The sequence below is a fragment of the Myxine glutinosa genome, chromosome 6 (assembly GCF_964187855.1).
Source record: "Myxine glutinosa chromosome 6, kmMyxGlut1.1, whole genome shotgun sequence".
Classification (NCBI taxonomy): Eukaryota; Metazoa; Chordata; class Myxini; order Myxiniformes; family Myxinidae; genus Myxine; species Myxine glutinosa.
Window position 1 is genome coordinate 10,475,762 of NC_136266.1, and position 14,313 is coordinate 10,490,074.

The 14,313-nt window shown below is 49.0% G+C and overlaps 1 protein-coding gene across 1 annotated transcript in view; it reads right to left on the reverse strand.

Annotated features, from left to right (window-relative positions):
- Positions 1–14,313, reverse strand: part of LOC137429577 (dual specificity calcium/calmodulin-dependent 3',5'-cyclic nucleotide phosphodiesterase 1A-like) — a 234,385-nt gene that overhangs the window by 47,958 nt on the left and 172,114 nt on the right. The window contains exon 10 of the mRNA XM_068119595.2: positions 5,595–5,715. Within this exon, the coding sequence (XP_067975696.2) occupies positions 5,595–5,715 (121 nt within the window). The remainder of the gene's footprint in view (positions 1–5,594; positions 5,716–14,313) is intronic.

Below are 14,313 nucleotides of genomic sequence, written 5' to 3' on the forward strand. Positions count from 1 at the left end.
TTTGCCTATTTTAAAATCTACATTTATTCAGTAGTTTGCCTATTTTAAAACCTACATTTATTCAGTGGTTTGCCTATTTTAAAATCTACATTTATTCAGTAGTTTGCCTATTTTAAAATCGACATTTAATCAGTAGTTTGCCTATTTTAAAATCTACATTATTCAGTAGTTTGCCTACTTTAAAATCTACATTTATTCAGTGGTTTGCCTATTTTAAAATCTACATTTATTCAGTGGTTTGCCTATTTTAAAATCTACATTTATTCAGTGGTTTTCCTATTTTAAAATCTACATTTATTCAGTGGTTTGCCTATTTTAAAATCTACATTTATTCAGTAGTTTGCCTATTTTAAAATCCACATTTACACAGTAGTTTGCCTATTTTAAAATCTACATTTATTCAGTCGTGTGCCTATTTTAAAATCTACATTTATTCAGTAGTTTGCCTATTTTAAAATCTACATTTATTCAGTAGTTTGCCTATTTTAAAATCTACATTTATTCAGTGGTTTGCCTATTTTAAAATCTACATTTATTCAGTAGTTTGCCTATTTTGAAATCTACATTTATTCAGTAGTTTGCCTATTTTAAAATCTACATTTATTCAGTAGTTTGCCTATTTTAAAATCTACATTTATTCAGTGGTTTGCCTATTTTAAAATCTACATTTATTCAGTGGTTTGCCTATTTTAAAATCTACATTTATTCAGTGGTTTGCCTATTTTAAAATCTACATTTATTCAGTGGTTTGCCTATTTTAAAATCTACATTTATTCAGTGGTTTGCCTATTTTAAAATCTACATTTATTCAGTGGTTTGCCTATTTTAAAATCTACATTTATTCAGTGGTTTGCCTATTTTAAAATCTACATTTATTCAGTAGTTTGCCTATTTTAAAACCTACATTTATTCAGTAGTTTGCCTATTTTAAAAGCTACATTTATTCAGTGGTTTGCCTATTTTAAAATCTACATTTATTCAGTAGTTTGCCTATTTTGAAATCTACATTTATTCAGTAGTTTGCCTATTTTAAAATCTACATTTATTCAGTAGTTTGCCTATTTCAAAAACCAAAATCTACTTTTAAAATCTACTCGTGAGATGTGTCCAAGGTCAGAGTCCCCATGGCTAAAGGCTTGCTCAGCCAGGGCACACGAAGCACCTGCATCAGCGACGAGATCACCGAGATGTTCACAATGGTCGAGCAGTCCCAAGGTTATACTGGATACTTATACGTACTGGATACAATGTTATACTGGTTATACGTTGGTCAACTACCAGGATCGAACAAGTGGGCACAAAGGCTCCGTCCGCAGCACCATTCTTTCTAAGGACCTCTGGAGAGTCAAGACTGCTCGGATGGTGCACAAACAAAGGTGGGATATGGAAAAGGTGTGGAAAGGTCAGATGCAATTCAACATATTATATTGTAATAAAAGACAGAGGGATTGGTCAGTGAAAAATCACTCAACATGATATTATGAAAAGGGGGCAGAAAAGAAAACTGAGGAAAACAGGATGAAAATAAATATTGTTGAAAGGAGGAAATGATGAAAGAAGAATAAGGAAGCTTAAAAGTGAATTGGCTGAGCCGATTTACAGAGGCCCTTGGAATTAATGGAGAAGAGCAGTTTTATAAGTAATCTTGCAAACACAGGAAGTGCATAAATTCCATGGCGAGTGAAGGAATCAGCACCCGACACACCTTCAGCCAAAAAGGATCACCTTTCCTGCAATGGCGAAAGAGATGTGATGTCACATCCTCAAGATCTCCTTGATGGAGGTGCAGTATCAGGAAAGGTCACCCTTTCTGTATTACCCTCTGTAACATTTGTGGCCATGCCTCCTCCTTCTCCCCCGCACTGACACGATTTGTAACAGCTTCTCCAGCCGTGCGTACCCAACTTCTATCAACTTGTAACGATTCAAGTCACTAATCAATCCTCCAGCTCTAATGTAATTATTACATTTCCGCCATCTTCTTTATTTGCTTTTGAACTGGTGGGGTCGTGAAGAGAACTCTTGGTTTTAGGCTTGGGCCTTTTAGTTTTGGCCTCGACCCTTTTTTATTTTTACCTACAAATACCTGATCCGATGAGAATAAAATATTTATGAATCGATTATTATATTTGCAGGTGGAAATTAAAAAATACAAAATGAAAAACAAAACGGATATTTCAACAAACACATGTGAGTACCGGTACTGTACATCTTTTTAACAATTATTAAAGAAAGGCAAATGCATCCTGAATAAACTTATGTGTATAATAATCTACAAAATGACAAACAGTTGTACATTCTTCATTACTCAAACACATGTAGCAGTTGATTGTACAGTACAGTTGATTGCAGGATGTGCAGTGATTGATTGTACAGTTGATTGTACCATACAGTGCAGTTGATTGTACAGTGTTTTAAAGGGAATCATGATGGCTCCCTATTATACTTATACAGTTAACCGGAACCGGGAACTTATACAGTTACAGTGACCTGGTCACTGTGACCTTATACAGTGAACCTTATACAGTGACCGGGAACTTATACAGTTAACCTGGTCAATTGGATGGTCTACTTGATGGTAATATGCAGTCGTGGTCAAATATATTGACACCCTTGCACTTTTTTCAAATAATTCACAATTTCTTCCAGAAAATTGATAATATTAAAAAATATTTTGGTTTCCACATTTGTATTTCTTTGGTTTGCAGTGGAACAAAACAAAAAAGCTGTAAAAATTACAAAAGCTTTGCTTATTCCACACATAAATCCTAAAATGGCCCAGACAATATTATTGGCACCTTTTAGAAGTTGTTAGAAATAATTGAAAAATCAAGCAGGTGATTCTCCTTTACTTTGGAATTGAACTCACCCGTGGTGAGTTGCAGGTGCCTGTAATATAAAAATAACTCATTCAACTAGTTTGAATAGAGAAAATGAGTCATTCTGCTGTTTTGTGTCATTGTGTGCACCGCAATGAACATGGAGAAAAGAAAGAAAACCAGAGAATTGTCTGAGGAGGTCAGACACAAGATTGTAGCCAAGCATGGACAATCTCAAGGCTACATGTCCATCTCCAGAGACCTTGATGTTCCTGTGTCCACCGTACGTAATGTTATCAGGAAGTTTAAGGCCCATGGCACTGTAGCCAACCTCCCTGGACATGGGCGCAAGAGAAAACTTGATCGAAGGTTGCAGCAAAGGATTGTTCAAATGGAGGAGAAAGCACCTTGATCAACTGCCAAACAGATTCAAGCTGACCTTCAGACACAAGGTAAGACAGTTTCAACTCGCACCATCCGTCACCAACTCAATGAAAGGGGGTTCTATGGTAGGAGACCCAGGAGGACCGCACTGCTGAGAAAGCCTTACTGGAGTTTGCCAAAACACACCTGAACAAGCCAAAATCGTTCTGGGAGAATGTCCTATGGACAGATGAGACCAAATTGGAGATTTTTGGTAAAGCACATCATCTCTATGTTTACAGAAAACAAAATAAAGCCTTCAAAGAAAAGAACACCTTCCCTACAGTCAAACATGGAGGAGGTCCAGTGATGTTTTGGGGATGCTGTGCTGCCTCTGGCACTGGGTGCCTTGATTGTGTGCATGGCATCATGAAATCAGGAGATTACCAAGGCATTTCGGAGCACAATGTTCAACCTAGTGTCAGAAAGCTGGGTCTCCGTCGAAGCTCATGCATCTTGCAGCAAGACAATGACCCCAAACACACGTCAAAATTCCTAGGAATGTTTCAAGACAAAACGCTGGACTGTTCTGAAGTGACCAGCAATGAGTCCAGATCTAAATCCCATTGAACACGTGTGGGGAGATCTGAAAACAGCAGTTGGGAGAAGGCACCCTTCAAATCTGGGAGAACTGGAGCAGTTTGCACAAGAAGAGTGGGACAAACTGCCATTAATGAGGTGTAGGAAGGAAGCTCATTCATGGCTATAGGTTATTTTGTCCAAAGGATGTGGTACCAAATATTAAGTCTTGTGTGTCAATAATTTTTTCAATGCCATTTCTTTTTATTTTCTGATTTAAAAGGACATATTAAGTTCTGAATCAAAAATAAAGGTTCTGTAATATTAACAGTGAAATAAAGAATTGTGGAGAACAAATACTTTTGTCAATTTCAACTTATTTTTAGAGAAAATTGTGAGTTATTTGAAAAAAGTGCAAGGGTGCCAATATTTTTGGCCAAGACTGTATGTCTGACAGGGAAAATTCCCAAAGTTGCTTCTTCATTGTATCAAATTGTTAGTTAGAATAAGGGATGAGAATGAGAGAGTGAGAATAATGAAGATAATGATGGAGAGAGGGAATGACAGATAGGGAATGACAGAGAGGGAATGACAGAGAGGGAATGACAGAGAGGGAATGACAGAGAGGGAATGACAGAGAGGGAATGACAGAGAGGGAATGACAGAGAGGGAGTGACGAAGATAGAGTGACGGAGATAGAGTGACGGAGATAGAGTGACGGAGATAGAGTGACGGAGATAGAGTGACGGAGATAGAGTGACGGAGATAGAGTGACGGAGATAGAGTGACGGAGATAGAGTGACGGAGATAGAGTGACGGAGATAGAGTGACGGAGATAGAGTGACGGAGATAGAGTGACGGAGATAGAGTGACGGAGATAGAGTGACGGAGATAGAGTGACGGAGATAGAGTGACGGAGATAGAGTGACGGAGATAGAGTGACGGAGATAGAGTGACGGAGATAGAGTGACGGAGATAGAGTGACGGAGATAGAGTGACGGAGATAGAGTGACGGAGATAGAGTGACGGAGATAGAGTGACGGAGATAGAGTGACGGAGATAGAGTGACGGAGATAGAGTGACGGAGATAGAGTGACGGAGATAGAGTGACGGAGATAGAGTGACGGAGATAGAGTGACGGAGATAGAGTGACGGAGATAGAGTGACGGAGATAGAGTGACGGAGATAGAGTGACGGAGATAGAGTGACGGAGATAGAGTGACGGAGATAGAGTGACGGAGATAGAGTGACGGAGATAGAGTGATGGAGATAGAGTGACGGAGATAGAGTGACGGAGATAGAGTGACGGAGATAGAGTGACGGAGATAGAGTGATGGAGATAGAGTGACGGAGATAGAGTGACGGAGATAGAGTGACGGAGATAGAGTGACGGAGTTGGAGTGACGGAGATGGAGTGACGGAGAGGGAGTGACGGAGAGGGAGTGACAGAGAGAGAGTGTGAGAGAGAGAGTGTGAGAGAGAGAGTGAGAGTGAGAGAGAGAGGGAGTGATGGAGAAAGACATAGTGTGACAGAGAGAGTGCAACAGAGAGTGATGGAGAGAGAGTGATGGAGGAGTGATGCAGAAGGAGTGATGGAGAAGGAGTGGTGGAGAAGGAGTGGTGGAGAAGGAGTGGTGGAGAAGGAGTGGTGGTGAAGGAGTGGTGGTGAAGGAGTGTGGAGAAGGAATGATGGAGAGAGAGAGTGTGTGACAGAGAGAGAGTGATGAAGAGAGAGTGACAGAGAGATATATAGAGAGAGAGAGAGAGTGATGAAGAGAGAATGACAAAGACAATGAGGGAGAGAGTGATAGCGCATAGAATGAGACAGATTACCTGTCGAAAGAACTCCTCCATGAGTGCAAATGTCCAGCGATTATGCAAATCCCAGTCCTTGGCCGGATGGCTAATATCGGCTGTGTGTAATACCAGGGACATCACCTTGGACTTGTCTATCCTGGGATTGAACAGCAAAAGACAAAATAATCAGAGTACCAGGTAAATTAACATTAAAGGGACCACATGGTATGCAGTGATGATAGGGTTTCCATATGAATATTCATGAATGTGTATGGATGGTCGTGTGATAGCTCCATGGCAGAGCAATGATCGCTGGATTTAATCGATGTGGTGTCTGATGTGAAGATCAGATCGGGAAACAGAATAAAATTGGGAATAAAATCAGGATCGAGAAACACTTGAGATAAACATAAACTATTGAATTAAAGATACTCAACACGGAATGACTAAAGAGAAATCATGTTCAATACATTTATTGGAGCTCTATGAAGCAGGTTCTCATTGGGTGGTGGTGGCTGCGCCTGTTTTTGTTATTGCTGCTACTGCTGCTGTAGTAGTAGTAGTGGTAGTGGTCGAGGTAGTGGAAATAGTAGCAGCAATCTTGGCATCACGTGGTTGTGAAGCCAATTGACCTTAGGTATCCGTCAATATTAACGTCACTCCCAGATATATTTTGTGGAAGTAGTCTTCAAGGATTGGTAGTGTTGAGTGAATGTAGGGCATATATGGACTATGTGGGGTGTGTGTAGTAGTGTTAAAGGATTGGTAGTGTTGTGTGAATGTAGGGCATATGGAGACTAGGAAGGGTGTGTGTAGTAGTGTTAAAGGATTGGTAGTGTTGAGTGAATGTATGGCATATGGAGACTAGGTGGGGTGTGTGTAGTAGTGTTAAAAGATTGGTAGTGTTGAGTGAATGTAGGGCATATATGGACTAGGTGGGGTGTGTGTAGTAGTGTTAAAAGATTGGTAGTGTTGAGTGAATGTAGGGCATATATGGACGAGGTGGGGTGTGTGTAGTAGTGTTAAAGGATTGGTAGTGTTGAGTGAATGTAGGGCATATATGGACTAGGTGGGGTGTGTGTAGTAGTGTTAAAGGATTGGTAGTGTTGAGTGAATGTATGGCATATGGAGACTAGGTGGGGTGTGTGTAGTAGTGTTAAAAGATTGGTAGTGTTGAGTGAATGTAGGGCATATATGGACTAGGTGGGGTGTGTGTAGAGTGTTAAAGGATTGGTAGTGTTGAGTGAATGTAGGACATATATGGACTAGGTGGGGTGTGTGTAGTAGTGTTAAAAGATTGGTAGTGTTGAGTGAATGTATGGCATATGGAGACTAGGTGGGGGGTGTGTAGTAGTGTTAAAAGATTGGTAGTGTTGAGTGAATGTAGGGCATATATGGACTAGGTGGGGTGTGTGTAGTAGTGTTAAAGGATTGGTAGTGTTGAGTGAATGTAGGGCATATATGGACTAGGTGGGGTGTGTGTAGTAGTGTTAAAAGATTGGTAGTGTTGAGTGAATGTAGGGCATATATGGACTAGGTGGGGTGTGTGTAGTAGTGTTAAAGGATTGGTAGTGTTGAGTGAATGTAGGGCATATATGGACTAGGTGGGGTGTGTGTAGTAGTGTTAAAGGATTGGTAGTGTTGAGTGAATGTAGGGCATATATGGACTAGGTGGGGTGTGTGTAGTAGTGTTAAAAGATTGGTAGTGTTGAGTGAATGTAGGGCATATATGGACTAGGTGGGGTGTGTGTAGTAGTGTTAAAGGATTGGTAGTGTTGAGTGAATGTAGGGCATATATGGACTAGGTGGGGTGTGTGTAGTAGTGTTAAAGGATTGGTAGTGTTGAGTGAATGTAGGGCATATATGGACTAGGTGGGGTGTGTGTAGTAGTGTTAAAGGATTGGTAGTGTTCAGTGAATGTAGCGCATATGGAGACCATGACGGTTGTGTGTAGTAGTGTTAAAGGATTGGTAGTGTTCAGTGAATGTAGCGCATATGGAGACCATGACGGTTGTGTGTAGTAGTGTTAAAGGATTGGTAGTGTTCAGTGAATGTAGGGCATATGGAGACTCGGAAGGGTGTGTGTAGTAGTGTTAAAGGATTGGTAGTGTTCAGTGAATGTAGCGCATATGGAGACCATGACGGTTGTGTGTAGTAGTGTTAAAGGATTGGTAGTGTTCAGTGAATGTAGGGCATATGGAGACTCAGAAGGGTGTGTGTAGTAGTGTGGCGGACACGAAAGCACTGACGCGGTGACATCACCCCGCACACCAAGTGGGGATGGGCCACGCCAGGGAGAGAGGCGTGGCCTCACGATATACGCGGAGCGCGCAGCCCTGAGCAGGAGTGCTGCAGTTTGAGTACTTTGAATAAAGACTCTTTTATGAACCGCGTTGTCCGCTTGCTCTTTGCGTAAGCATTAGCGTGTGCAGCATCGCGCTTTATATGGTGACCTCGACGTTGGATCTGCCGTAGCGATCCTTCCGAACACGACCCCATTGCAATGGCCAACGACAAGGCAATGGCGATTAAACTTCCCGAATTTTGGGACGCCCAGGCCGAAGTCTGGTTCGTTCAAGCCGAAGCCCAATTTCAGCTTCGGCGCCTCACCAACGACGACATGCGCTACTGCCACGTCGTCGCCTCCCTCGGGCCCGGCACGGCCGCTCGAGTTGTGTCCGTCCTTCGCCACCCACCGGACGGCCACAAGTACGAGGCACTCAAGCGGCTACTCCTAGCCACGTTCGGCCTCACGGACGACGCACGGGCCGACCGCCTCCTGGATCTCCCCGAGCTCGGCGACACGCGCCCATCGGTCAGAATGGACCATATGCTGTCAATGTTGGGCGACGAAGCCCCCGGTTCTCTATTCCGGGCGCTTTTCCGTCGCCAACTTCCAGCGCAGGTTCGCCTCGCGTTGGCCGGGACCGGGCTAACGGAACCCCGAGCATTGGCGGCCGAGGCGGACAAGTACTTCGCCGCTTCGGACACGTGGGCGAGAGTCGGCGTGGCCGTCACGGCCCTCGTGGCTGATGCTGCTAATGCTGCTGATGCTGCTGTTCCACAGCATCAGCTTATACAGCATACGCAGCATGCTGATACGCACCTCGTGACCGCCGCTACGCCCCGCCCACCGCCGTGGCGAAAACCGCCACCGCGGGGAAACCCGCCAACTCCACCGGCCTGGCGGAGCCAGCCGCGCTTCTCCAGCTCCACCACCTGGTGCTGGTTCCACGCCAAGTTTGGCCACGAGGCTCGGCAATGTCATCCGCCATGCTCCTTCAACAGGTCGGGAAACGCCCGGGCCGGCGCTCAATAGTGGCGATGAGTGCCGGCCGTTCGAGCAGCCTGCTGTTCATAACGGACACCTTATCCGGGCGCCGTTACCTGTGCGACACGGGAGCGCAGGTGAGTGTCGTTCCCGCCGGCACGTCAGACAAGCACGCCGCGGGCGGGGGCCCCGCGCTGCTTGCCGCGAACGGGACGCCCATCCGTACGTACGGAAAACGCTGCCTCTCTCTGCGGTTCGGAGGGCAGGTTTTCCGATGGACGTTCGTCACCGACGACGTGCCCATGGCACTGCTTGGCGCGGACTTCCTGTGCGCTAATGGGCTCCTGGTCGACGTAAAGAGCAGACGTCTTGTCCAGGCCGAGACGTTCAGCTCGCTCGCTTGTGCGCTGCCCAGCTCTTCGAGCAGCTCAACGAGCGGCTTGCCAAGCGGTTTGCCGAACGGTTCGGTTCCGGCGACGTTGGTCTGTACGCTTCCGGCAGCGGACGCATTCACCCGCCTCCTCGCCGGCTTCCCGGCCCTCACGCGGCCCACCTTCTCGGCGGGGGCCGTCAAGCACGGGGTGGCCCATCACATCCCCACCGTCGGGCCACCGGTCTACGCCCGTGCACGCCGCCTCGAGCCGACGAAGCTGGCGGTGGCAAAAGCGGTGTTCGCTACCCTGGAGCGACTCGGCATCGTTCGGCGCTCAGAGAGCGCTTGGGCGTCGCCGCTGCACATCGTGCCGAAGCCCGGCGGGGGATGGCGACCGTGCGGGGACTATCGCCGTCTCAATGACGCCACCACCCCCGACCGCTACCCCGTCCCCCACATTCAGGACTTTTCCGCTCGTTTGGCGGGCATGTCCTTCTTCTCGAAGGTGGACCTCATACGCGGCTACCATCAGGTCCCCGTCAGGCCAGAGGACGTCCCGAAGACTGCGGTCATCACGCCATTCGGACTCTTCGAGTTCCTGCGGATGCCCTTCGTTCTGAAGAATGCGGCTCAGGCGTTCCAGCGACTGATGGACAGCGTCCTGCGCGACTTGGATTTTGTCTACGTCTACCTGGACGATATCCTCGTCGCCAGCGCGTCCCGCAAAGAGCACCTACGCCACCTCCGCACGCTCTTCGAACGCCTGGGCCAGCATGGCCTGATTGTGAACCCCGCAAAGTGCCGGTTCGGCGCCGCCATAATCGATTTTCTGGGGCACCGTGTCACCAGGCACGGAGCCGTCCCCCTGCCGGCCAAGGTGGAGGCGGTGAAGGGGTTTCCGCGCCCCCGCACTATCAGAGGGCTGCAGGAGTTCCTGGGCATGGTGAACTTTTACCATCGGTTCCTGCCCCGTATCGCCCAGCTCCTGCGCCCCCTGCACAAAGCTCTCCGAGGTAAGCCGGGCAAAGGCGACGTTACCTGGACCGAGGAGATGGACACGGCGTTCACAGGCGCGAAGCTCACCTTGGCTAATGCCACCATTCTCGCACACCCGGCGCCCGATGCACCGATCGCCCTCACCACCGACGCCTCGGACTACGCGGTGGGCGCGGTGCACGAGCAATGGGTGCGTGGAGCTTGGCAACCGCTGGCGTTCTTTAGCCGGCAGCTTCGCCCGCCCGAACGCCGTTACAGTACCTTCGACCGCGAGTTGCTCGGGCTTCACTTGGCGGTCAGGCACTTCCGCCATCTGCTCGAGGGCCGTGCGTTCACGGCCTTCGTCGACCACAAGCCGCTGATCTTCGCGATGGGCAAGGTCACCGAGCCGTGGTCGGCCCGGCAGCAGCGTCACCTCTCGGCCGTGTCCGAGTACACGACGGACATCCGGCACGTCGCGGGGAAGGACAACCCGGTGGCGGATTGCCTTTCCCGGGACGTCGCCCACGCAGTCCACCTCGGCATCGACTATGCCCGGATGGCAGCGGACCAGGCCGCTGACCCCGACGTCCAGGCCTTGCGGACCACCATCACGGGCCTCCGTGTCACCGAGGTGCCGTTCGACGGCGCAGGCGCGGCCCTCTTGTGCGACGTCTCCCTCGGGCGTCCTCGCCCCATCGTGCCCGCGGGCTGGCAGCGCCAGGTGTTTGACGCCATCCACTGCCTGTCCCACCCGGGCGTGAGGGCCTCCCAAAGGTTGATCGCCGACAAGTTCGTCTGGCATGGCCTCCGGAAGGCCGTCCGCGGCTGGGCCAGGACGTGCCTCGCGTGCCAGCGCGCCAAGGTGCACCGGCACACCCAGGCCCCGTTGGCCCCGTTCACGGTGCCGGAACGCCGGTTTGACCACGTCCACGTGGACCTGGTGGGACCTCTGCCCCCCTCGCGGGGTTTCACCCATGTCCTCACCATGGTGGACCGCACCACCCGGTGGCCGGAGGCCGTGCCCTTGGCGTCGACGACGGCGGCGGACGTCGCGCAGGCTTTCATCGCCACCTGGGTCGCCCGGTTCGGCGCCCCCTCAGACATCTCGTCCGACCGCGGCCCCCAGTTCACCTCGGAGCTCTGGGGGTCGGTCGCGCAGGGGCTCGGGGTCCGGCTGCACCGAACCACGGCATACCACCCCCAGGCTAACGGCCTGTGTGAGCGATTTCACCGCTCATTGAAGGCCGCGCTCCGGGCCACCCTCCGCGACGGCGGCTGGGTCGACAGGCTCCCCTGGGTCCTGCTGGGCCTCCGGACGGCGCCCAAGGAGGACCTGCGCGCATCCGCGGCGGAGTTGGTCTTCGGGCAACCGCTGCGGGTGCCGGGCGAGTTCCTCCCCGACTCCACGGCACCATGGTCCGCGGCACAGCAGCGCTCCGCTCTGCAAGAGACCGCCCAGAGGTTCGCCCCGGTGCCAACGGCATGCCACGGGCACCCACCGACGCACATCGCCCCGGAGCTTCGCACGGCGAAGTACGTCTTTGTCCGCCACGATGCCCACCGGACACCACTGCGGCCCCCGTACGACGGGCCTTTCCGCGTGCTGGAGACCGGGGCGAAGCACTTCACCCTGGACATCGGCGGTACTCCTGACCGCGTTTCTGTAGACCGCCTCAAGCCGGCCCACCTCGACATGGACCATCCACCGCCAGTGGCCCGACCCCCGCGTCAGGGCCGCCCCCCTGCGGGCGGACCCCCGGCAACGCCCAGCCCCGCCGCCACGCCGCCCCCCGGTCCTGCTGCCGGAGGCATCCCAGATGGCATCCCTGCATCCCAGACGCCGCCAGTCGCCAGGGGGCGCTTCGGCCGGGTCATCCGTTTGCCCCGCAAACTGACCCTTCAGGTGCGCGGGGATTCTGGGGGGGCGCGTGTGGCGGACACGAAAGCACTGACGCGGTGACATCACCCCGCACACCAAGTGGGGATGGGCCACGCCAGGGAGAGAGGCGTGGCCTCACGATATACGCGGAGCGCGCAGCCCTGAGCAGGAGTGCTGCAGTTTGAGTACTTTGAATAAAGACTCTTTTATGAACCGCGTTGTCCGCTTGCTCTTTGCGTAAGCATTAGCGTGCGCAGCATCGCGCTTTAGTAGTGTTAAAGGATTGGTAGTGTTCAGTGAATGTCGGGCAAATGGAGACTCAGAAGGGTGTGTGTAGTAGTGTTAAAGGATTGGTAGTGTTCAGTGAATGTCGGGCATATGGAGACTCGGGAGGGTGTGTGTAGTAGTGTTAAAGGATTGGTAGTGTTCAGTGAATGTCGGGCATATGGAGACTCAGAAGGGTGTGTGTAGTAGTGTTAAAGGATTGGTAGTGTTCAGTGAATGTCGGGCATATGGAGACTCGGGAGGGTGTGTGTAGTAGTGTTAAAAGATTGGTAGTGTTGAGTGAATGTAGGGCATATATGGACTAGGAAGGGTGTGTGTAGTCGTGTGAAAGGATTTGTAGTGTTGGTGAATGTAGGACATATATGGACCAGGTGGGGTGTGTGTAGTAATGTTAAAGGACTTGTAGTGTTGAGTGAATGCAGGGCATATATGGACTAGGAACGGTGTGTGTAGTAGTGTTAAAGGATTGTTAGTATTGAGTGAATGTAGGGCATATGGAGACCAGGAAGGGTGTGTGTAGTAGTGTTAAAGGATTGGTAGTGTTGAGTGAATGTATGGCATATATGGAGACTGGGTGGGGTGTGTGTAGTAGTGTTAAAGGATTGGTAGTGTTGTGTGAATGTAGGGCATATGGAGACTAGGAAGGGTGTGTGTAGTAGTGTTAAAGGATTGGTCGTGTTGAATGAATGTAGGGCATATATGGACTAGGAAAGGTGTGTGTCGTAGTGTTAAAGGATTGGTAGTATTGAGTGAATGTAGGGCATATGGAGACTAGGAAGGGTGTGTGTAGTAGTGTTAAAGGATTGGTAGTGTTGTGTGAATGTAGGGCATATGGAGACTAGGAAGGGTGTGTGTAGTAGTGTTAAAGGATTGGTCGTGTTGAATGAATGTAGGGCATATATGGACTAGGAAAGGTGTGTGTCGTAGTGTTAAAGGGTTGGTAGTATTGAGTGAATGTAGGGCATATGGAGACTAGGAAGGGTGTGTGTAGTAGTGTTAAAGGATTGGTAGCGTTGTGTGAATGTAGAGCATATGGAGACTAGGAAGGGTGTGTGTAGTAGTGTTAAAGGATTGGTCGTGTTGAATGAATGTAGGGCATGTATGGACTAGGAAAGGTGTGTGTAGTAGTGTTAAAGGATTGGTAGTATTGAGTGAATGTAGGGCATATGGAGACCAGGAAGGGTGTGTGTAGTAGTGTTAAAGGATTGGTAGTGTTGAGTGAATGTAGGGCATATATGGAGACTGGGTGGGGTGTGTGTAGTAGTGTTAAAGGATTGGTAGTATTGAGTGAATGTAGGGCATATGGAGACTAGGAAGGGTGTGTGTAGTAGTGTTAAAGGATTGGTCGTGTTGAATGAATGTAGGGCATATATGGACTAGGAAGGGTGTGTGTAGTAGTGTTAAAGGATTGGTAGTATTGAGTGAATGTGGGGCATATGGAGACTAGGAAGGGTGTTTGTAGTAGTGTTAAAGGATTGGTAGTGTTGAGTGAATGTATGGCATATGGAGACGAGGAAGGGTGTGTGTAGTTGTGCTGCAGTGCGGGCAAGTTGGGTTTTCTGCGACGTGAATCCTGTGTAAATTTGTGTCCAGCTTTTGTCACCACATGTGACGGAGGACAAATTTGTCATAGAGCGGGTTCAGCATACATGGACCCCATTGGTTTTGGTGCTAAGTCGACCCGAGGGGTTGGCAGGCAATATCCGCGTTGGATGATGTCGTCAGAGACTTGGATTTCTGCATTTACAGACTTGGCATTTAATATGGAATATTTTTTTGTGGGGGTGAACTTACTTTTCAAGATGACTTAGAACCAAAAGTTCATTGGAATTATGTTGAAATTATTCTAGATTTTGTTAATGTGACCTTTAACAGAAACAAAAACCACATTTGACATTTCGAAGCAAATAAATTGATCCTTGAAAGTGATGTAAACTGATATCGAACTCAATTCATGGACAGTACTGTG